Source organism: Arvicanthis niloticus, chromosome 8 (assembly GCF_011762505.2).
Source record: "Arvicanthis niloticus isolate mArvNil1 chromosome 8, mArvNil1.pat.X, whole genome shotgun sequence".
NCBI classification, from domain to species: Eukaryota; Metazoa; Chordata; class Mammalia; order Rodentia; family Muridae; genus Arvicanthis; species Arvicanthis niloticus.
In genome coordinates this window covers 40,133,145-40,156,063 of record NC_047665.1, presented here as the reverse complement: position 1 = coordinate 40,156,063, position 22,919 = coordinate 40,133,145, and the positions used below count along the sequence as shown (strand labels likewise).

General features: G+C 39.1%; 2 protein-coding genes across 3 annotated transcripts; both read left to right on the top strand.

Annotated features, from left to right (window-relative positions):
• The first annotated feature begins 1,434 nt into the window (after positions 1–1,434).
• Positions 1,435–5,443, top strand: LOC117713956 (olfactory receptor 2B2-like). 2 transcript variants are annotated; one of them, XM_076939298.1, is made up of 3 exons: positions 1,435–1,810; positions 2,810–2,948; positions 3,757–5,443. In XM_076939298.1, the coding sequence occupies exon 3, from the start codon at positions 3,885–3,887 to the stop codon at positions 4,824–4,826; it is 942 nt and encodes a 313-aa protein (XP_076795413.1). In that variant the 5' UTR covers positions 1,435–1,810; positions 2,810–2,948; positions 3,757–3,884; the 3' UTR covers positions 4,827–5,443. The 2 variants fall into 2 exon arrangements, with proteins under 2 accessions (XP_076795413.1, XP_034366405.1); XM_034510514.2 differs by lacking the exon at positions 2,810–2,948.
• Positions 5,444–17,895: 12,452 nt separating this feature from the next.
• LOC117713387 (olfactory receptor 2B6-like) lies at positions 17,896–21,992 on the top strand. The gene is made up of 2 exons (XM_076938801.1): positions 17,896–17,917; positions 20,867–21,992. Exons 1-2 carry the CDS (start codon positions 17,896–17,898, stop codon positions 21,865–21,867), a joined length of 1,023 nt encoding a protein of 340 aa, XP_076794916.1. The 3' UTR covers positions 21,868–21,992.
• The last annotated feature ends 927 nt before the right edge of the window (positions 21,993–22,919 follow it).

Sequence of the window (22,919 nt, the reverse complement as noted above, 5' to 3'; positions counted from 1 at the left end):
AACTCAAGCAAGGCAAGATACCAACACAAGGAGGAAGGTGAGCACTCAGTCCCATCCCTACCTAAAGCTTGGCAACTGCCAGCTTCTGAAGAGGGAAAGTCAGTTTTCTGGAAGGGTGCAGCCCCTTGTGAGGTGTCCATCCTCTGCGGAAGGCCACACATCCTAGAGTATATGGGAAGCACACATTGGACTTGCTAGGTTTAAATAAAATGTGAGGACACAGTTAAGTGGAATACAAAGGGAGACAGATCTGAGCGGAGTTGGGGAAAGGGTAAATATGATCAAACTACATTGTATGAAATCTCAAAGGACTAATAACAATGAGAAAATTACATCAAAGGAACTATTTTCTTATGTCTCTTCAGAAAGAGCCTAAAAAACTCATTTCTCCTCTTAAAAACTGATAAGAATACAGAGTTTTATCACATTTAATATATATTTCCTTGAGAATTACATCAGTTTTCTCACACTTATTATTTGGACTTGCAAAACTGGCTGCTATACATCAGTTTAAAATTTTTTTAATGTGGTAATGTATGGGCTTTGTCTCCAATTGTGTCAAAAGTATAAGGCTGTTGGGATTTTTTAAAACAGTTATAAACATCTCTTCTAAAATCTCACCATCTAAAAAATAAGTTGAAATGAACTTGAATATCATAAAAAATGAAAATACAAATGCATTCTATTTTGGATAAACATATAGATTTTAAATTTAAGGGGCCATATACAACACTCTGTTAAAAGTAATTTTATCTAGAGATAATGAACTCATGAAAGAAAAGATATTCTGGATATACTGGATATAGTTATATAAGTTTCAAAAGTTTTCTTATATGAGATATATCATAGACAAAGTTAATAAACAATTTTAAGGATGAGTTAAAAGATGTCTCCTTTCTGAAATGGAAATCAAAAGTATGACAGCATGACTCCAGATGGCATCTTAGAGAACATGGAATGAGTTCTCATATTTCTAATAGAACTGACTCTTGGCCACACGTTGTGACACACATGTAAATCCATGTGGTCACACATATTTGTAATCTAATCACTTGGAAGACTGAGGCAGGAGGATCTTGAGCTTTAGGACAACCTGGGCTATGTTTCTAGAGACCTTGTCTCTAGAAATAAATGAAGAGAAAACGAAGGGGGAAAAAGTAATCTAATGACTTTAGAGAACTCCTTGAATAATAATTTACAAGTGTAAATAAATCCCTGTGAGCACAAATTTCATTTTTAGTTGTTGTTTGTTTAGTCTCTCCCACCCCCATCATTGCTGTTGTAGTGTTAGAAAGCTAAGGATTTGTTCCCCAGAGAAAGGTTGATCCTGAACTTAACAACAATAGAAAAGTGGCCTCTCTTTGTACATCTCCTCCCACATTTTCCCCTGGGTCAGGAGGTTGGCTACAATTGCCCCTAATAAATAGTATAAAGGAAGAACAGTGTTGAGATTTTTAAGGAGGCCAAACTCAGTGTTGCTGAAATTATATTTTCCTCCATTTTTAAAAAATCAACCATAAAATCTCTCTTTATAAAACAGTGATTAGCTCACTTCAGCGTAATGGACATGACTGCAGCCACGCATTTCCTGGGCATGAGCAGTGTGTCCTTCTCCCCATCCAGTTCACTCTGGACACCTTGGAACTTCCAACAAGCAGAACTAAAGAACATTAGTTCATTCACCTTGGAAAGTATATGACTCAGTAGCACATGGGAATGGCCTTATATTTATGTGTTTTAATTTAGTTCTGTTTGAATGTCATACTTTTTGAGAGTCATAACGAATTTTTCTCTCATGCTTATGTTAGAGGTAAGTGGAATATATAAAAAATTACTAAATAACCTCTCATTAGAATTTGAGCATTAGAAGAGGTCTGGGATCTCCGTGGGACTGTGGGCTCCACAGTGGGTCAGTGTTTCCTTCTGTTTGCTGCTCATGCAGATCTGTGCTCTCAGGATATCGACCTAAGCTAAAGGGGCATTTGAACCCAAGCCCCTGCCTTCAGGACTCATCTTTTCTAAGAGTAAATTTTATGTAAAACCTTACTTTATTAGCAGTCTGTGTGGGAGGGAGATCTCCATTTATCTACATAAAAGAAAAATTATATTTGAAGGACACCCTCATATGAATGAGGTGATTTCAGAATGCATAAATCAATGAGGTGTCACAAAAAGGAAGTGTGAATTCAAAGCCTGCCTAGAATACATGAGACTATAACTCAAAAAATAGTAATAATGAAAAGAAAACAAGGTACTGGGGAAAATGGCTCAGCAAATTAGTTCCTTATTACACAAATTTGAGGACCTGAGTTCAAAACCACAGAAACCTTGTTAAGTTAAGCACTTGATGCTCTTTGGAATCCCAGTGCTTCTAGCAAGATAAGAGACAGACAGGTGAATCACCTAAGTCTTGAGGGCCAGCTAGCCTGTCATATACAACAAGAACAACAAAATAGAAATTCTGTCTCAAGCAAGGTAAAAGACAACATGGTCAGATGGTGACCTTTGACTTTCATATAGATGATGTAGCATGCATGTGTGTAAACTAGCACACACCAGCATGTGTATACACACACATACACACACACACACACAAGTACATTGAAATATTATTTCACATATTACTTTTAAGAATACTTAACAGATGAGAGGAACTAAATGTTTAAGAAAAAGTAGGAAAAAATGCAATACTCATTGCTAATATTTAAATAACTCTGAATAAAATGGGGAAAATACCTTCTCATATTGAAGAACTACATATTAAGCCTTAGGTTCTTGTGGACGTTTCTTTGGAATCTATACCTTTTAGATGCTGGCCTTGCTATAGTACTACGTCAAAGGTATTTAAGATTCTGGCTCACCTCTACACAGAGCATCCTGCACTCTGTCACAGTTGTGGAACTTCAGTGGTCCAGGGGACAAGGCAACGCCTAAAGATTTACACAAAGGTAACAGCCATACTTAGGATGGACTTCTTTGACTCTGGGATAGAAGCTGACTGCTGGGATTGTCACACAACCACCTGTGCTCCTGACCCCTAGGAAAGTGAGCACTGTAAAAGCTCCAAGTGAGTCTCCTGAGCTCCTCAGTCCTTCCCTCACTCTGGCTGCCTGATTCCCACTCCTCTGTTCCTACCCAGAGTCAGGCTCAGCAGGGTGCACTTGTGATTCTCTAAGTCCAGAAAAGTGATTTGTATCTTTATTGTGTAAATGAGGAACCTGAAGCTCAGAGGACAAGAAGCATCCTCAGAGCAATGTAACTAGTTACAGAAGAGGACTGGGAGTGCCTGAGCCAAACCTCCAGCCTCAGATGGCACATGAGCAAACAGTGCTGTGTAGATTCTCCACCATGAGAGTCATAGGACAAGTCTCTCACATGGTGTCTGAAAGCTTACCATAGATGCTATAATATCTGGATTTATATGAGGGAAGGGCAGGGATAGTGGAGAAATGAGACTTAAATAACATTCACGAATGCCAGTGAACAGAGACTCTCACTGATTCTGGGGAGAAATTAAACTGGATTCAAATAACAGGACGATAACTGTGTCTCCCTGATAGCACATACCTGGTAGAAAGACCAGAGGACACCCTGTGCATAAAATACCAAACACCAAAGGAGAAGTTCTGTAACACTAGGAACTGATAAAATTCTGTAACCTTGAAATCACTTTGGTAAAAACTCTAGGAATAAAAAACACCTCTGAAAGATTTGACAGACACTTAAACTTCTATCAATACATTTTCACCCTAACAGGATCACTATGTGAATGCACAAAACTCGCCAGTGTCATCACTTTATAGCTAATTGACATATCCAAATAAGCATGCCCACCAACTTATAACCCTTTGTGCAACACCAACCCCGAGGCTGTACTGTTTAACATGAATGTGGCCAATGAGAGCATCTCATGGGAGTTCATTCTCTTAGGGTTTTCAGATCGGCCATGGCTGGAGTTGCCACTCTTTGTGGTGTTTCTAGTGTCCTATATTCTGACCATCTTTGGAAATATGATGATAATTCTTGTGTCCCGCCTGGATTCCAAACTCCACACCCCCATGTACTTTTTCCTCACTAACCTGTCTCTGCTGGACCTGTGCTACACCACAAGCACAGTCCCACAGATGCTCATCCACATCTGCAGCACCCAGAAGGTGATCAGCTATGGTGGCTGTGTGACCCAGCTTTTCATTTCTCTGGCCTTGGGTTCTACAGAATGCTTTCTCCTGGGTGTCATGTCCTTTGACAGGTTTGTAGCCATCTGTCGGCCTCTCCTCTACTCAGTGCTCATGCACCAAAGGCGCTGCCTCCACTTGGCAGCTGCATGCTGGATCAGTGGCTTCAGCAATTCAGTGTTACAGTCCACATGGACCCTTCAGATGCCACTGTGTGGTCACAAGGAAGTAGACCACTTCCTCTGTGAAGTCCCTGCCCTGCTCAAGTTGTCCTGTGTGGATACAACGGCTAATGAAGCAGAGCTGTTCTTCATCAGTGTGCTGTTTCTTCTAATACCTGTGACTCTCATCCTCATATCATATGGATTTATTGTCCAAGCAGTGTTGAGAATAAGATCAGCTGAAGGTCGGCGAAAGGCATTTGGGACATGTGGCTCCCACCTCATTGTGGTGGTACTTTTTTATGGCACTGCCATCTACATGTATCTGCAGCCACCGTCCCCTACTTCCAAGGACCGGGGGAAAATGGTGTCCCTCTTTTATGGGATCGTTGCACCCATGCTGAACCCCCTCATCTACACACTCAGGAACAAAGAGGTAAAGGGAGCGTTCAAGAGGCTGATGACAAGGGTCATCTTGAGTAGAAAATAAGGGGTGCCTCAATAATAGCCCTATTAGTATAAGTGTTTACAGCCTGATAAGTTACACTGTTTTCTTCTATTCTGAACTATTGTGATGATTTCCATCAAATAAACTCTTGCTGATACAGGACTGTATAGTGTTTGCCTGCCTGGATGTATTCATTCACAAGCCCTGAGAAGCGACTCTTTATGATTCTCCCAAACTGCTTATCATAAAAGCTTCACATTTTCAGGTTTTACACAATTTTTGTTTTGGCACGGTTTTTTATACATCTCAGGGTCTAAAATAATTTTTTTCACTCTTTTACTGAGAAACAATACATTTTAATTATATATTAATACATATGAATATTCTCATCTTCATGTAAAAATCAGAACTCTGCTATTTTTCCAGACACTTGTAGATCTAACAGAATCTATGGTTTCTGTCTCCTAATTAGAAATACACAGTTATGAATTAGAGTGAAATTCACACTATCTAAGAGCCAAGACTATGCTAAAACTACCATGATAATTTGTACTATTTTGATCAGATCTGAAATGATTTTATAGTCAGTTTCTACTTGGAAAGTCTTACTCTATATCATTTGCCAAAATAAAAAACAAAGAAAAAAGGTGTATTTTAAATTTTGAGCCAAATTACTTTTGAGGATTTTTAAGTAAATTCTCATATATATACATATTTCTTTCTTTTAGCCATTAAAGTGCTACCTGCAGTTTAAATGTTTTCTCAAAACCTCATCATATGATGCCTACCACTCATTTAATTCATTTTTTTATGCAAGAAGAAAGCTTAATAAATCCCCGTTTGTTCTCTTGAGATAGAACACATTGTGAGGTATGCATCTTCCATATGAGTTTCATAGTGGTGTTTTGTCTGTATATATGTATGTGCACCATGTGCATGCAGTGTTCTTGGAGGCAGAAAATACATTGGAGCCCCTGGATCTAGAGTTACAAACATTTATCAGATCTTGTGGGTGGTAGGAATTACACCCCAGCCCTCTGGAAAAGCAACCAGGACCCTTTGATTCTCACTGCCCACATAGCCAGTCAAAAACATCTATAACTATAGTTCTAGGAGATCTGAAGCTCTCTCCTGGTCTTCTGGCCTCTGCGGGCACTGGGTACATATGAAGAGTGTAGATGAACAAGAAAGAAAAACACCAATATACATAGAAGTAAATAATGCAAAAATGTGGACATTGTTACACCTTCCACCCAGTTTTTTATCCTCTGCAACTTGGGTACAGTGCACACTTTTAGTTCGGGCAGATCATTTACTTCTGTTTGTATTTCTTTTGGACGCCTCCCATTTCACTCCACTTTGCCTACTTAAAATTTGATTATGCAAAACATTACTGAAATATAAATTAGTTGTTCAAACATGAGGAGTTTTTTGTTTGTTTTTTACAGATGATCAGTATTCTCTTTATCCATGAGTGTTCTTTTTGTGCAGGTGTGTGGGGCCAGGTGTCAGACTTGGGTGTACTTCACCAGAGTCCAGATTGTCCTGTGAGACAGTCCCTTTCACTTTTCCCTGGAGCTCACCAACTTGGCAAGGCAGATTGTTCAGCAAAGCCTGTGGATTCACCTGAGCTCGTGGGACTGTGAGCATATCGAGCCATGCTCAATCTTGTAGCTGAGTGCTTAGAATTGAAATCAAGTCCTCCTGCTTGTACAGCAAGCACTTTACTGAGGAAGCTATTCTGCAGCCTCTTGATCGCTCTCTTAAACAGAAACTTATTTTTGTTTTAAGTTGTGTCTGTGTATATGTGTATGTGTGGTTTTTTTTTTGTGTGTGTGTGTGTGTGTGTGAGAGAGAGAGAGAGAGAGAGAGAGAGAGAGAGAGAGAGAGAGCACATGCATGCAAGTGTCTTCAGAGACCAGAAGAAGGTATCTGATTCTTTGCAACTGGAATTAGACACATTTATAAACTGTCCCAAGTTGAGTCTAAGAACTGAGTTCAAGTCCTCTGCAAGTATTAGAATACTTGTACCCTTAGCCACTTAGTCATCTCTCCAACCTCCACTTACAGTCTTTTAAAGATATATTATTTTATCTTATTTTTCTAGGATACATTTATATGGAGTCTTAAACATGATAATACAGAGAGATCCTGTGTACTCCTCATCCAATGACATGTCTTGTATAACTACAGTATAATATCAAAGCCAGGAAATGAGTATCTGTACTGGGCTGGATACTTCTATGCCAACTTGACACAAACTAGAGAAATCTGAAAGGAACCTTAATTGAGAAAATGTCTCAAGAAGACAGGGATGTGGGAGAGTCTGTAGAGCATTTTCTTAGTTAATGACTGATGGAGAAGGACCCAGCCCATTTTGGGTGGGAACACTCCTGGGTGGGTGGTCCTGTCTTCTATAAGAAAGCAGGTGGAACAAGCCATGAGGAGCAATCCAGTAAGCAGTGTCTATCCATGGCCTCTCTATCAGCTCCTGCATCCAGATTCCTGCCTTGTTTGAATTCCTGTCTGACTTCCTTCAGTGATGAACAGTGATATGGAAGTGTAAGCCAAAAAAGCCCTTTCCTCTCCAAATTCCTTTTGGGCATGGTGTTTTATCACAGCAGTAGTAACCCTAACTAAGACATGCACAACCTTAGCACTTATCCCTAGGTTCACAAGCATGTGTCTGAGTGTTATGCAAATTCATCTTTCCACCAGTAAATGTGTGTTCCCACCACTGCAACCCAGAACCACAATCACACTATCACCATGCTATTCCCAGGCTCCACCCTTGTAGCTCCAAGCACAGCTCTTTCCTCTCACTGCCCTGTCCCTGACTCCTGGCCACCACTTATTGTGTCATTTTGAGAATGGTTTCATATGGAATCATGTGGTCTTTAACCTTAAGGTCAATTTTCCTCCTCTTCTTCATTCCCTCAGCAGCCTTCCTGTAGCTGCATTTATCTACTGTTGGATATTTTAAATGACCAGGTTGTATTTCATGCAATGGAGGCAGCAGAGGTTTCTTTTTAATCTCTCAATTACTCGAGGACATTGAAGTTATTTCTATATTTGAGTACTACATGTGAAACTACTATAAAGCCGTGTAAAGTTTTGTGTGAGAGTAAGTGTTCTTTTTTCCAAAGTAAAAATTAAGACACATTACTTTAGGTTATGGGTATTAGGTAAACAAACACTGTTCTTCTCTTGAGACAGGGTCTAGCTGTGTAGTACAAACTAGCTGCAAGTCCTTGGCTACTCCTCCTTCCTTCACCTCACAAATGCTACAATTAAAAGTCAGAATCACGATTCCCCAATTCTACATATTTAAATCTGTTAATAGTTAATTGTTTGCGTAGTATTTTCACCTGTTTTTCATTTTTCTTTTGTATTGCTAGGAACAGAATCCAGAGTTTTCCACATGCCAGACTGATATATGTCTCCAGACTGTGTTTTAAGATGTCATTATACATTCAGGTACAATTTAGAGTGAGATACATAGTCTGTAAGCCTGTTCTCATATTCTATGGCTGGGTTTTGTGGGTTTTTTTTTTTTTTTTTTTTTTTTTTTTTTTTTTTGGTGTGGTATGGGGTTTAGGAGGTAGAGTGGTATATATTTGTTTTATTTTGTTTTAAAACATAATATTACAATGTAGCCTAGGCTGGTCTAGAACAGACAGGAGTTCTCCTTCTTGTAGGGGTAAGGTTTTGTGAAATTGCATCACCTATACCCCCATCTCCACCCATCCCATCCACCTACCTCCCCACCCCCTTTGGCATGTTGACTGGTGTTGTAATTATGTACTTGTGGTGGTTTATAAATGCTTGGCCCAGGGAGTGGCACTAGTAGGAGGTGTGACCTTGTTCCCGAAAAAAAACTGGGAGTGGGCTTCAAGGCCCTTGGCCTAGCTGCCTAGAGGCCAGTCTTTTCCTGTCTGCTCCTGCCTTTCTTTTGATGAAGATGTAGTACTTTCAGCTTCTTTATCATCATACCTGCCTGTATGCTGCCATGTTTCCTGCTATGATGATAATGGACTGAACCACAGAATCTATAAGCCAGCCCCAAGTGAATATTATCCTTTAAAAGAGTTGTCTTGGACATGGTGTCTGTTCACTTCAAATTAAATCCTAACTAAGACAGAAGTCCTACTTAGGAAAGTATATGGTACTGGTGATTGTTCTTTAGAAGGACAGATCCAATAAGATTCTCTCTCTCTCTCTCTCTCTCTCTCTCTCTCTCTCTCTCTCTCTCTCTCTCTCTCTCTCTCTCTCTCTGTGTGTGTGTGTTTCCAGGCCAGCTGGACAATCAAGTGGGACCCTTAGACCCTGTGGAGAGGACTGAGATTCGAGAGAAAATAAGGAGGCTCAGCAAGTCAAGAAGTCTGATCAAGCTGGCAAAATTTTTATTGCTCACACCAGTTATATACTCTAAAAACAGGATATGTAGAGGGATAGGAAAGGAAAGAGGGCTTTGCAGGTGGAGGAAGCTTGCTGTAGCTGTGGGGTCTAAGTTATTCTTACAAAGCCTTTCCCTTACCAGGTGTTCTAAAAACATCTATCTAGCAGGATATTGTCTAAATCTAGAGATCAGGAGGAAGGGTTACTAAGGTGGGTTGCTATGAAGCCTTGTTTGAAGTTCTGAGAACTGACAAGTGAATCATGGAAGGTAAGCAGAAAGAATACTAGATAGGAGAGCCAAGGGTGAGTGTTTGCCAAGAATAAGGCCTTGCCATGGCTTCCCACATGTGTGTAAAGAATTTATTAAATCATCTTACATCAAAATAGTAAGAACAGTTGTCTCACAATTGAGAGGCTGAGAGGCCAGCATTTTCCTTGTCCTTGAGACTAGGGTACCTCAGCAATGCAAATCTGGCACCAAAAATCTGGAAGGTTGCTTGACAACACTGACCTTTAGCCAGTGAAGAAATCTGGAAGCACTGTGTCTTATCTCAGCAAAGAAAACAGCAGCAGCAACAGAGTGACTCCACTCTGCAGCAAGAGGGAAAGCCAGCTGAACAAGGAAAAATAGTCTTGCTGCTAACCCTGCTTTTTTTTCTGGGCTGCTACCTGAGCATGCCATACACATCTGGGGTGGATTTCCCTCCCCAGTCATGGCAATCAGGAGAATTCTTCAGGTGAAATTCCTATTCAGGTGATTCTAATTTGTAAGAAGTTGAAATGACAACAAGTCATCACACCTATTGTTGAGATTTCATGAGTGCAGTTTCCCTGGCAGGTGTAAACCATGCCTTATCTCAAAGTAGGCATCCAGGTCTTCTGACTCTTACTACCATTCCACCTCTGCTTTTATGATGTTCTCTAAGCCTTAGGTGTGGAGTTGCATTGTAGATATGTCCATTGTAGTTGGAAACCCCACCCCAGTCAGTTATCTGCAATTTGAACAGTTTTGTACCTCTGTAGGTGTCCCAGTCTACTGCAGAAAGCAGATCCTTTGATGAGAGATGAGAGCTATGCTTCCCTATGGGCATAAGGATAAGCATTTTGGGTGCACTTAGAAATTGTACTGCTTAGGAAAGCAGTAGAAGTAGGGTCTACTGCAGGATCTATAAGCTTCCAGCACTGGTGGTTGACTAGGTTTACAGTACCAGGCATGAGTTACCTCCTACTGATTGGGCCTTAGGTTCAATTAGACAGTAGTTGGCTGAACTCCAAGATAAAAGTGCCACTGCTGCACTGTTGGGGACACAATGCTGGGCCAATGGTTGTGGTCTTTGGGTTTTCAACAGGGTAGAACTACTGCTTGCTTTTCTCTCTTGGGAGCTTCCATAGCATCTTCTCATACTGTGGGAGTCAGTTCTCTGGGAGCAGGTTTCACAGTCAGTTCTAGGTCAATCCCTCCAAATCCTGTGTCCAAAGTGTGTGTTGTCTTTCAAGTTCTGGGAGATGACCAAAGCAAATGCAATAGTTTCTTTGGTTTTCCAGATTGTGTGAACTTCCAAGACCAATGACTCTAAGGGAGGTTTCCAATGCCTAGCACGAGGATTTTTGTTAGATTGTCCATCCATCTTGGGTGGAGCATTATCACAGCATTTAGCATAATTCCATTCAAATATATGTACACATATATGTATTCTTAAGTAAGTTTATACAAGGTTTCCCTATGGCTTTTCAAACATCCTTAGTGTTATTTATCCACACCCCCTTCCCTGTATTATATACCCTTCCTCCCTGCTCCCAGTTAGAGTGCTCTCCTCCCATTCCCCCACATTCCCCTTTCACAGCACTCCTGTCCCACTCTCTGCTTCTCTAGAGCTCCTGTTTTTCCCTCTCCAACACGATCCTGTTTTACTTTTCTAGCTTCTGTGGTTATATCAGATTATGTGCTCAAATCTAAAGATTTGGAGCTAGAATTCACAAATAAGAGCAAATATACAGCATTTGTCTATCTGGGTCTAGTTACCTCACTTAGGAAATGTCCTAGTTTGTTTTCTGTTGCTGTGATAAACACTATGACCAAAAGCAACATGGGGAGGAGATGGGTTAGTATATCTTGCCAGGTAGATTAGAGTCCATTATCAAGGGAATCCAGGGCATGATCTCAAGACCTAGAAGTATGAGCTGAAGCAGAGACATTTGAGGAATGCTGCTTACTGGCTTGTTTTTCACAGCTTGATGCTTTTTCAAAAAGTTATTATTTAGAAAGCAGGAAGAACCACCTGACTAGGGGTAGCAATGTCTACTGTTGTCTGGGCCCTCTCACATCAGTCACTAATAAAGAAAATGTCCAATAGATTTGCCTACAGGACAGTCTGATGGGACAGTTTTCCCAATTGAAGTTACCTCTTCCAGATGACTCTAGTTTGTGTTAATTTGACAAAACAAAACCAAATTTAAGGAGCTCAAAGTAGTCCTTTCAGTTTCATCTATTTGCCTGAAAATTTTATTTTTCTGTAAAGTTAAATGGACATTCATAGTGTGGCAATTCAAACTGCCACATTTTCATATGCCTGGTCACCATATAAGGAACATTTGGATTGTCTCCACCTCCTAGGTATTACTACTAGAGCAGCCAAGAGCATGGCTGAGCTAGTGTCTGTGGGGTAAGAAACTGAGTTTTTTGGGTGTATGCCAAAGAGTGACTGGTATTCATGCTAGATCTACTTTTAGCTCTTTGAGAATCCTCTTTGAGGATTCTCCACACTGATTCTATTGTGAATCCACTAGCTTGCCTTTCTGCAGTCCCCATTTCTGTTGGCTGTTTCCTTGTTCTTAACTAGGGAATGATGAAATACAAAAGCAGTTTTAATTTACAGTTCCCTGATGGCTAAGGATGTTGAATATTTAAAAAGTATATCTTGACCATTTTTATTTCTCCTTTAGAAAACGCTCTTTAGATATATAGGCCATTTGTAATCAATCATTTATTTTTTTGTTTTTTGTTCGTTTGCTTTTTGAGTTCTTTCTGCATTCTTAATATCCATCCTCTATTGAATGCATAGTAGCCAAAATTCTCTAATCCCTGTCTGTAATCCCTGTATTTGTCTCTGTACTAGCTACTTTTCTTGCTGCAGTGACCAGATACCTGACTAGAGTAATGCAGGGAAGAGAGGATTTCCTTTGAGTCATTGTTTGAAGACACACTTTATCCACAGAGGGTGCTGAGGAGGGTAGAGCAGAGAGACAGGCGCTGATGTTCTGTTCACTTTCTGCTTTCAGTGCAGTTGACCTCAGCCCATGGAATAGTATTGCTCACACTTACAGTGGTTCTTCCTGGCTGTATTACAGGAAACATTTTTATAGAAACCTCCCAAGATGTATTTCTATGATAATCTTAAGTTCCATGAAACTGGCAATGAAGATTAACCATCACAGTTTCTTATGCAAATTTTACATGTTCATAATATTTTTCATTTTTAGGGTTGCTTGTTGAGTTGTGGTCTTTCTTCTTTCAACTTCATGCCCTCTTTTTTCATTAATTGTTGTAATAGACGTACACACATATACACTTATATTTCTAAATGCATGACCATGTGGTACTAGATAACCTGCTGAGCTCTCTTCCCTGGGGAGATGATTTCTCCTGCTCTCACTATTCCTTAGTTGCTCGTAAATCTTTGTATAGGACTGAGGCCTCTTGGGCTTTTCCCTGTCCACATTAGCTTGTGTTTTGTTACTGTCGTTATTCAGCTAATGTCTTATATATCATGGTGTTGGTGAAACTTTATGCCTGTAGCTTATGATATTACTAGGAGACACACTCACATCAAACAACCTGTCCCTGTAGCTCCTATAATCTGTCTTTCCTGTGTTCCAAAATAATCACTAAACCTTAGATTTAGGAATGTTTTGTAGATGTATCCACTGGGACTGGGCTCCATACTTCTGCATTCTCATTGGTTTTGGCTTTTCTAATGGTCTCTGCCTGTTGCAAAGAGATAACAATAGTAAAAAATGAACTTTATTACTAAATTGTGACATCAAATAGTGTAGTTTTAAACTATACTCTACACTCCTCTTTTTCTTCATCCTGAAATCTTTATTTTTAGCTTCTTTTCGAGACTCCATGTTGCTTTCATCCTTCTGTTTCCTTCTCCAGCCACAACTTTATCTTTTCCATCATTTTATCCTGTCCATCTTCCTAATTTTGATCTTCCTTTCCATTTTCCTTCTTTTCCATTATCTTCCTGTTGTGATATTAAGGGTATGAACATTTTATCAAATATTTTAGAAACAGTGCTTCTTTTTAGCATCTTTCAATCTCACAACATCATCCTACAGATTATTAGTTGAAAATAGCTAACATGAGTCATTTAGATATTTTGTGATTATAGGAATCTGAATATAAACTGCATACTTGCAAAAACATACATTGTGTGTCAGAGACAATGGTGGCATCCAACATTTCTGACCTTAAGTAATTCATAGTCATTCTTCAAAGAATTTTCCCTTGAGTAATTTTCAATGAGACTTTAAAAATTTAAGCCCACAGTGGTTGTTTCTGGCTGGAATAAAAGCTATTTTTTGCATAAATGCTATTCTTTTCACCTTTATTATAAGTTATTTTATTAAAATCAATTCTATTTTCATTGTTTCTGAAACATGTTCAATATTTTCATAATTTTAGCATAAAATAAAAAGAAACTCTTAAGTTAGAGCTATAAATGTAAACATGTTCTGATCCAAGCTCAGTATTAAGGAATATATGCTTGCTTCTGTAAGCAAAGGGCTTCCATGTCAGGACTTTATACATGAGCTGATAAAACTAATGTTTTAGAAAGGCTCCTTTGGAGTAAAGTAAAAGTAGCAAGACACAAGAATTGGTGTGCACATCTGTGATTATTTCAGTGCTTAAGATTCAGAGGCAGGATTGGCATGAGTTCCAGGAAAGCATGGACCACAGAGTGAGACTTGGTCTCAAAAGTTTACTAAAGAAAACTAATTTCCTTATTAAAGATGCCTTTATACCAATAGGCTGGGTGGTAGGCTCCAACAAAGCAGAAAAGAAGGAGAAGTCAGAGCTTTAAAAGTCACTGCAGATTCAGCAGCTTAGTGAATATAAATATAAAGGGGAAATGATGCAAGAGATATGTGCTACTTTAAACAGTGCTGTCTTCACAAACTACAGAGAGGCTAAAATAATGCAAAGCAGTTTGGGAAAATGAAGTTCAATAATTAATGGATGCTTGATGTGAATGCTCTGAATACATTACTAAAGTAGTATGGGAAGTATCTTCTTCCCATCTACCAAACCTCCATTAACACAGACTGAGATGCAGAAAAGGTAATGTGTTTCAATGATATTGAATTTGTGGCAATGGTGACTGGAATATGATTTGTTTATTCTTCTGAGATAGTGGTTGACATCAAACTTACGTTGTATTATGTCATATTGTAACATGAGATGCTGAGGATCTTTGGGTTCTGCTTCATCATCTCATACAAAAGAGAGTTGTACAACTATGATACTTTCATAAGTTATAAACTTGAATGTATTTGTAATGAGTTATGGGTGAGGATGGGCCAGTGTGAACAAAAAGAAAGAGCAGGGGAATTCGGGGGAAAAAAAGAGTATGTTGAGTTTTCTTCTCTGGATAACTTTGATCAACTTTTATTGTGTTTCTTCCCTAAGAGAATTTCATTTTTATTTCTCAGAAGGACTCATCTTCTCAGATAGGAAACTCTTAAGATCATTGACCTCTCTAGGTATTTTTTCCTCCTTCCATATCTAAGCTGAGATGCAATAATGCTCTTCAAAAAGAATCTGTGTAAGACTCAACTTGTAGGGGTTTTCCATCTGCACCCTGTCCCCAAAATAATCACTTGGAGACTTAATTATTTATGATAGACGCCTAGGCCATAAGCTTTCAATTATCCTGGTTAAACTGGTCTGCCATAAGGCTAGTTATCTCTCCTCAGTTTCATGTGTCTGTCTTCCTCAGAGTCTAGGGTAAATTCTCCAGCCTCTGACTCTCTCCCAGAATTCTAATTTCTCTACTGGAACTCCCACCTATTACTTCCTGCCTTTTGCTGATAGGCTATCTGCATTTTACTGACAGGTGATGGATGCTTCTACATAGTGCACAAGAAATTCTCTCTACTCAATTCTCTATAGAAAAATCTCTCAAAACATCCTTATTTTCACATGATATGATACTATACATTAAAGTCTTCACCACAAATCTACAGCAATGTAGTAGGATACAGAATTAACATACAAATCAGTAGTTATTTGACACCTCCAGGGCTGCCATGGTACAGAGCTCTGGAGTAGGCCTGGAGGATTAAAGAAAGACTCATACTTGGGTCATTCTTTTTAAGAGATGCCAAAGCTTTTACTGGGCAGGTTCAATATATATACACCAAGCCAGGGAAGGAAAAACACAAACTCAAGAAAAAATAGGAATTCAAATGGGGGGGCAATTGGAAGTCAAGTGTAAATTCCCTTCCTGGGGCACCATGCCTTAGTCAGGATGTTTTGATCTTAGAGGAACCACAGAATGTTACTGAGTAGACAGCAGCACACAGAAAGTCTCAGCCAGGGCATAGCAGCCCTTTGGCTTCCTTCAGTTATTAATCAAATATGGCAAGCATGCTTAGAAAACAATTCCATTCACAATAACATAAAAATAAACCAAAACATTTGAAATAAGTATAACTGAAAACATGAGAGACTTGTACAATGAAAAGTTTAAGACACTGACAAAGGAAATCGAGGAAGATACTAAAAGGGAAAAACCTTCCTTGCTCACAGATTTAGAGGACTAACAGTGGAAAAATGGCGATCCTACCAAACACAGTTTCAATGTAATTGCCATCAGAATACCAATGCGATATTTCACAGAAATTGAAAAATTTCTTAAGTTTTTATGATAATACAAAAGACTCTGAAAACAATCCTGAACAAGAAAAGCGATTGGAGGAATGTCATCCCAGATTTCAAGTTTTACTACAGAATTATGGTAATAAGAAAAGCATGGTACTAGGATAAAAACATGCATGTTAATCAGTAGAATAAAATCAAGGACTCACACATAAGCCCACAGTTCTATAGTCACATGATTTTTGACAAAGAAGCTGACAATACACTTTGGAGAAAAAAATAGCTTCAACAATGATGTGGATCTAACTGGATAGCTACATGTAGAAGAATGAAACTAGATCTTTATCTCAACTTAAGACCTGCTACCATGAATCTAATAGAGCAGATAGCAGGGAATAAGCTTGAACTTTACCAATCAGGAAAGGACTTTCTGAACAGGACCTTGATAACATAGGTGTTAAGACCAAAAATTAATAAATGAGACCTCATTAAACTGAAAGCTTCTATATAGCAAGAGACTCCATCACTCAAGAGAAATTTCTGAAGACACCACACATAGAACACTGAGAAAGTAAGCAGGTATTTACCTAGACTATTCATCTCTATAGGCTCTCTGTCATAGTTCTAGAAGTCCCTATGTACACTACAAGAAGAGAACAGTAATCACTAATCCTACCCAACTGTGAACCCTGAGAGATACAATGATGAACAGCCAGACAATAAACCCATACATGTGCAATAGTAGCATAAACATCATGGGAGGACTCAACCACATTCTGACTGGATTTCAGGTCTGCTCCACAAGTTGAATCCCATATAGGGCACTCAGCCCTCACACCTCATCCTGAGCTCAAGGCTCAGGAATCACTGATGAACAGGGGGTTGAAATGTTGTAAGAACCAGCAGAAATGTTGTTTTGTGCACAGATCAGGAGAGTTCTGCAAATGAACTCACGACAGTTGTGACAGCATGCCTAAACTCAAGCAAGATAAGATTCCAACACAGGGAGGGAGGTGAGAACCCAGTCCCATCTCTACCTAAAGCTTGGCAACTGCCAGCTTCTGAAGAGGGAAAGTCAGTTTTCTGGATGGGTGCAGCCCCTTGTGAGGTGTCCATTTTCCAGTGAAGGCCACACATCCTAGAGTATATGGGAAGCACACATTGGACTTGCTAGGTTTAAATAAAATGTGAGGACACAGTTGAGTGGAATACAGAGGGAGACAGATCTGAGCAGAGTTGGGGAAAGGGTAAATATGATCAAACTACATTGTATGAAAGTCTCAAAGGACAAATAACAATGAGAAAAATACATCAAAGGAAATATTTTCTTATATGTCTTCAGAAAGAGCCTACAAAACTCATTTCTCCTTTTTAAAACTGATAAGAATACAGAGTTTTATAACTTTTCAATATATATTTCCATGATAATTACATTAGTTTTCTCATACTTAATATTTGGACCTGCAAAACTGGCTACTCTATATCAGTCTGAAACTTTTAAATGTGTAAATATATTGAGTGTTTTCTCCAAATGTGTTAAAAGTATAGAGCTGTTGGGTATTTTTTTAACAATCATAAACATGTCTTCTAAAAGTTATCTATCTAAAAAATAAATTGAAATGAACCTGAACATTATAAAAATAAAAATACAAATGCATCATATTCTGGCTGAACATATACATTTTAAATTTAAGGGGGTGTGTTCAACCCTCTGTTAAAAGTAAATTTATCTAGAGATAATAAACTCATGTAAGAAAAGATATTCTGGATATATTGTATTTAGGTATATAAGTTTCAAAGGTTTTTCTTATATGAGGTATATCATAGACAATGTTAATAAACAATTTTAAAGGTAAGTTAAAAGCTGTCTCTTTTCTGATATGGAAATCAAAAGTATGACAGCATGACTCCAGATGGCATCTTAGAGAACATGAAATAAATTCTCATATTTCTAATAGACTGACTATTGGCCACATGTTGTGATATACACCTGTAAATCCATGTGGTCACACACATTTGTAATTTCATCACTTGGAAGACTGAGGCAGGAGGATCTTGAGCTTTAGGACAACCTGAACTATGTATCCAGATTTTGTCTCTAGAAACAAATGAAAAGAAAAAGGAGACAAAAAAGTAATCTAATGACTTTAGAGAACTCCTTGAATAATAATTTACAAGTGTAAATAAATCGCTGTGAGCACAAAATTCATTTTTAGTTGTTGTTTGGTTAATCTCTCCCACCCCCATCATTGCTGTTGTAGTCTTAGAAAGCTAAGGATTTGTTCCCCCAGAGAAAGGTTGATCCTGAACTTAACAACCCTAGAAAAGTGGCCTCTCTTTGTACATCTCCTCCCACATCTTCCCCTGGGTCAGGAGGTTGGCTAGCCGCGCCTCTAATGGATGGTATAAAGGAAGAAACAGTGTTGATATTTTTAAAGAGGCCAAACCCAGTATTGGCTCAAAATATATTTTCCCCCATTCTTATAAAACCAACCAAAATTATAGCTTTATAAAACAGTGATTAGCTCACTTCAGTGTAGCGGACATGACTGCAGCAACGCATTTCCTGAGCAAGAGCAATGTGTCCTTCTCCCCATCCAGTTCATTTTGGAGACCTTGGGACTTCTAGCAAACAGAACTAAAGAACATTAGTTCATCTCACCTTGGCAAGTATATGACTCAGTAGCACATGGAAACGGCCTTTTGTTTGGACATTTTAATTTAGTTCTCTTTGAATGTCAGACGTTTTGGGAGTCAAAATGGATTTTTCTCTCATGCTTAAGTTAGAGGTAAGTAGAATATACAAGAAATTACTAAATAAGTTCTTATTAGAATTTGAGCATTAGAGGAGGTCTGGGATCTCCGTGGAACTGTGGGCTTTACAGTGGGTCAGTGGTTCCTTCTGTTTGTGGTTCATGCAGATCTGGGCTCTCAGAAAATCAACCTAAGCTAAAGGGGCATTTGAACTCAAGACTCTGCCCTCAGGGCTCATTTTTTTGAAGAGTAAATTTTATGTAAAACCTTACTTTATTAGCAGTCTGTATGGGAGGGAGATCTCCTATATATCTACATACTTAAGAGAAAAATTATATTTGAAAGACACCCTCATATGAATGAGGTGATTTCAGAATGCATAAATCAATGAGGTATCACAAGAAAGGAAGTGTGACTTTGAAGCCTGCCTAGAATACATGAGACCATATCTCAAAAAATAATAAAAATGAAAAGAAAACAAGGTACTGAGAAAAATGGCTCAGCAAATTAGTTCCTTATTACACAAATTTGAGGACCTGAGTTCAAAACCACAGAAACCTTGTTAAGTTAAGCACTTGATGCTCTTTGGAATCCCAGTGCTTCTAGCAAGATAAGAGACAGACAGGTGAATCACCTAAGTCTTGAGGGCCAGCTAGCCTGTCATATAAAAGAACAACAAAATAGAAATTCTGTCTCAAGCAAGGTAAAAGACAACATGGTCAGATGGTGACCTTTGACTTTCATATAGATGATGTAGCATGCATGTGTGTAAACTAGCACACACCAGCATGTGTATACACACACACACACACACACACACACACACACACACACACAAGTACATTGAAATATTATTCCATATCTTACTTTTAAAGAATGCTTAACAGATGGGAGGATGGAAAAATGCCATACCCATTGCTAATATTTTAATGAATCTGAACAAAATTGGAAAAAATATCTTCTTATATTGAAGAACTACATATTAAGCCTTAGGTGCTTGTGGAAGATTCTTTGGAATCTATACCTTTTAGATGCTGGCCTTGCTATAGTACCACGTCAAAGGTATTTAAGATTCTGGCTCACCTCTACACAGAGCATCCTGCACTCTGTCACAGCTGTGGAACTTCAGTGCTCAAGGGGACAAGGCAATGCCAAAACGTTTACACAAAGGTAACAGCCATACTTAGGATGGGCTTCTTTGACTCTGGGATAGAAGCTGACTGCTGGGATTGTCACACAACCACCTGTGCTCCTGACCCCTAGGAAAGTGAGCACTGTAAAAGCTCCAAGTGAGTCTCCTGAGCTCCTCAGTCCTTCCCTCACTCTGGCTGCCTGATTCCCACTCCTCTGTTCCTACCCAGAGTCAGGCTCAGCAGGGTGCACTTGTGATTCTCTAAGTCCAGAAAAGTGATTTGTATCTTTGTTGTGTAAATGAGGAACCTGAAGCTCAGAGGACAAGAAGCATCCTCAGAGCAATGTAACTAGTTACAGAAGAGGACTGGGAGTGCCTGAGCCAGACCTCCAGCCTCAGATGGCACATGAGCAAACAGTGCTGTGTAGATTCTCCACCATGAGAGTCATAGGAGAAGTCTCTCACATGGTGTCTGAAAGCTTACCATAGATGCTATAATATCTGGATTTATATGAGGGAAGGGCAGGGATAGTGGAGAAATGAGACTTAAATAACATTCACGAATGCCAGTGAACAGAGACTCTCACTGATTCTGGGGAGAAATTAAACTGGATTCAAATAACAGGAGCAATAACTGTGTCTCCCTGAAAGCAGATACCTGGTAAAAAGACCAGAGGACACCCTGTGCATAAAATACCAAACACCAAAGGAGAAGTTCTGTGACAGTAGGAACTGATGAAGTTTTGTAACCTTGAAATCACTTTGGTAAAACTGTAGGAATAGAAAAACACCTCTGAAAGGTTTGACAGACACTTAAACATCTGTCAATACATTTTCACCCTAACAGGATCACTATGTGAATGCACAAAACTCTCCAGTGTCATCACCTAATAACTAATTGACACATCCAATAAGCATGCCCACCAACTTATAATCCTTTGTACAACAGCAAGCCAGAGGCTGTACTGTTTAACATAAGAGTGGCCAATGAGAGCATCTCATGGGAGTTCATTCTCTTAGGGTTTTCAGATCGGCCATGGCTGGAGTTGCCACTCTTTGTGGTGTTTCTAGTGTCCTATATTCTGACCATCTTTGGAAATATGATGATAATTCTTGTGTCCCGCCTGGATTCCAAACTCCACACCCCCATGTACTTTTTCCTCACTAACCTGTCTCTGCTGGACCTGTGCTACACCACAAGCATAGTCCCACAGATGCTCGTCAACATCTGCAGCACCCGGAAGGTGATCAGTTATGGTAGCTGTGTGGCCCAGCTTTTCATTTTCCTGGCCTTGGGTTGCACTGAATGCTTTCTTTTGGTTGTCATGTCCATTGACCGGTTTGTAGCCATCTGTAGGCCTCTCCTCTACTCAGTGCTCATGCACCAAAGGCGTTGCCTCCACTTGGCAGCTACATGCTGGATCAGTGGCTTCAGCAATTCTGTGTTACAGTCCACATGGACCCTTCAGATACCACTGTGTGGTCACAAGAAAGTGGACCATTTCTTCTGTGAGATCCCTGCCCTTCTCAGGTTGTCCTGTGTGGATACAACAGCAATTGAAAGTGAACAATTTTTTATGAGTCTTATTTTCCTTCTAATACCTGTGACTCTCATCCTCATATCATATGGCTTTATTGTCCAAGCAGTGTTGAGAATAAGATCAGCTGAAGGTCGGCGAAAGGCATTTGGGACATGTGGCTCCCACCTCATTGTGGTGGTACTTTTTTATGGCACTGCCATCTACATGTATCTGCAGCCACCATCCCCTACTTCCAAGGACCGGGGGAAAATGGTGTCTCTCTTTTATGTCATCATCACACCCATGCTGAACCCCCTCATCTACACACTCAGGAATAAAGAGGTAAAGAAAGCATTCAAGAGGCTGATGACAAGCGTCATCTTGAGTAGAAAATAAGGGGTTCCTGAATAAGAGCCCTATTAGTATAAGTATTTACAGCCTGATAAATTACATTGTTTTCTTCTATTCTGAACTACTGTGATGATTTCCATAAAATAAAGTCTTGCTGATACAGGACTGTATAGTGTTTGCCTGCCTGGATGTATTCATTCACAAGCCCTGAGAAGTGACTTTTTATGATTCTCCCAAACTGCTTATCATAAAAGCTTCACATTTTCAAGCTTTATGTAATTTTAGTAGTTGGTAAGGTTTCTTATACATTCCAGGGTCAAAAATAATTTTTTCACTCTTCTACTGAAAAGCAATACATTTTAATTATATATTAATGCATATGAATATTTTCATCTACATGTAAAAATCAGAACTCTGCTATTTTTCCAGACACTTGTGGATCTAACAGAATTCTGTAAAAACCATCTATGGTTTCTGTGCCCTAATTAGAAGTAAACAGTTATGGACTAGAGTGAAATTCACACTATCTAGGAGCCAAGACTATACTAAAACTACGATGATAATTTGTACTATTTTGTTTAGATATTCCTTTTTTTTTTGTTTGTTGTTTTGTTTTGTTTTGTTTTTTCGAGACAGGGTTTCTCTATATAGCCTTGGCTGTCCTGGAACTCACTTGGTAGACCAGGCTGGCCTGGAACTCAGAAATCCGCCTGTCTCTGCCTCCCAAGTGCTGGGATTAAAGGCGTGCGCCACCACTGCCCGGCTGATATTCCATTATTTTATAGTCACAGTTTCTACTTCTCTGAAAGTCTTACTGTATATCATTTACTAAAAGAAAAAAAAAGAATGGTGTATTTTAAAATTTGAGCCAAGTTTCTTTTGATGATCTTAAATAATTTCAAAATATATATACATATTTCTCTTTTAGCCATTAAATTGCTACCTGCAGTTAGATGTTTTCTCAAAACCTCATCATATGATGTCTATCACTTATTTAATTCATTTTCTTATAAAAATAGAGAGCTTATTGAATCCCTATAACTTCCTTTGAGATAGATCACATTGTGATTTATGCATCTTCCATATGAGTTTTTTAG

Bases quoted from the DNA above. Each gene is read 5' to 3' on its own strand.
- LOC117713956 (XM_034510514.2), top strand. From the start codon at position 3,885: ATGAATGTGGCCAATGAGAGCATCTCATGGGAGTTCATTCTCTTAGGG.
- LOC117713387 (XM_076938801.1), top strand. From the start codon at position 17,896: ATGTTAATAAACAATTTTAAAG. The intron at 17,918-20,866 runs GTAAGTTAAAAG...ACATCCAATAAG, and splicing joins GTTAATAAACAATTTTAAAG to CATGCCCACCAACTTATAAT.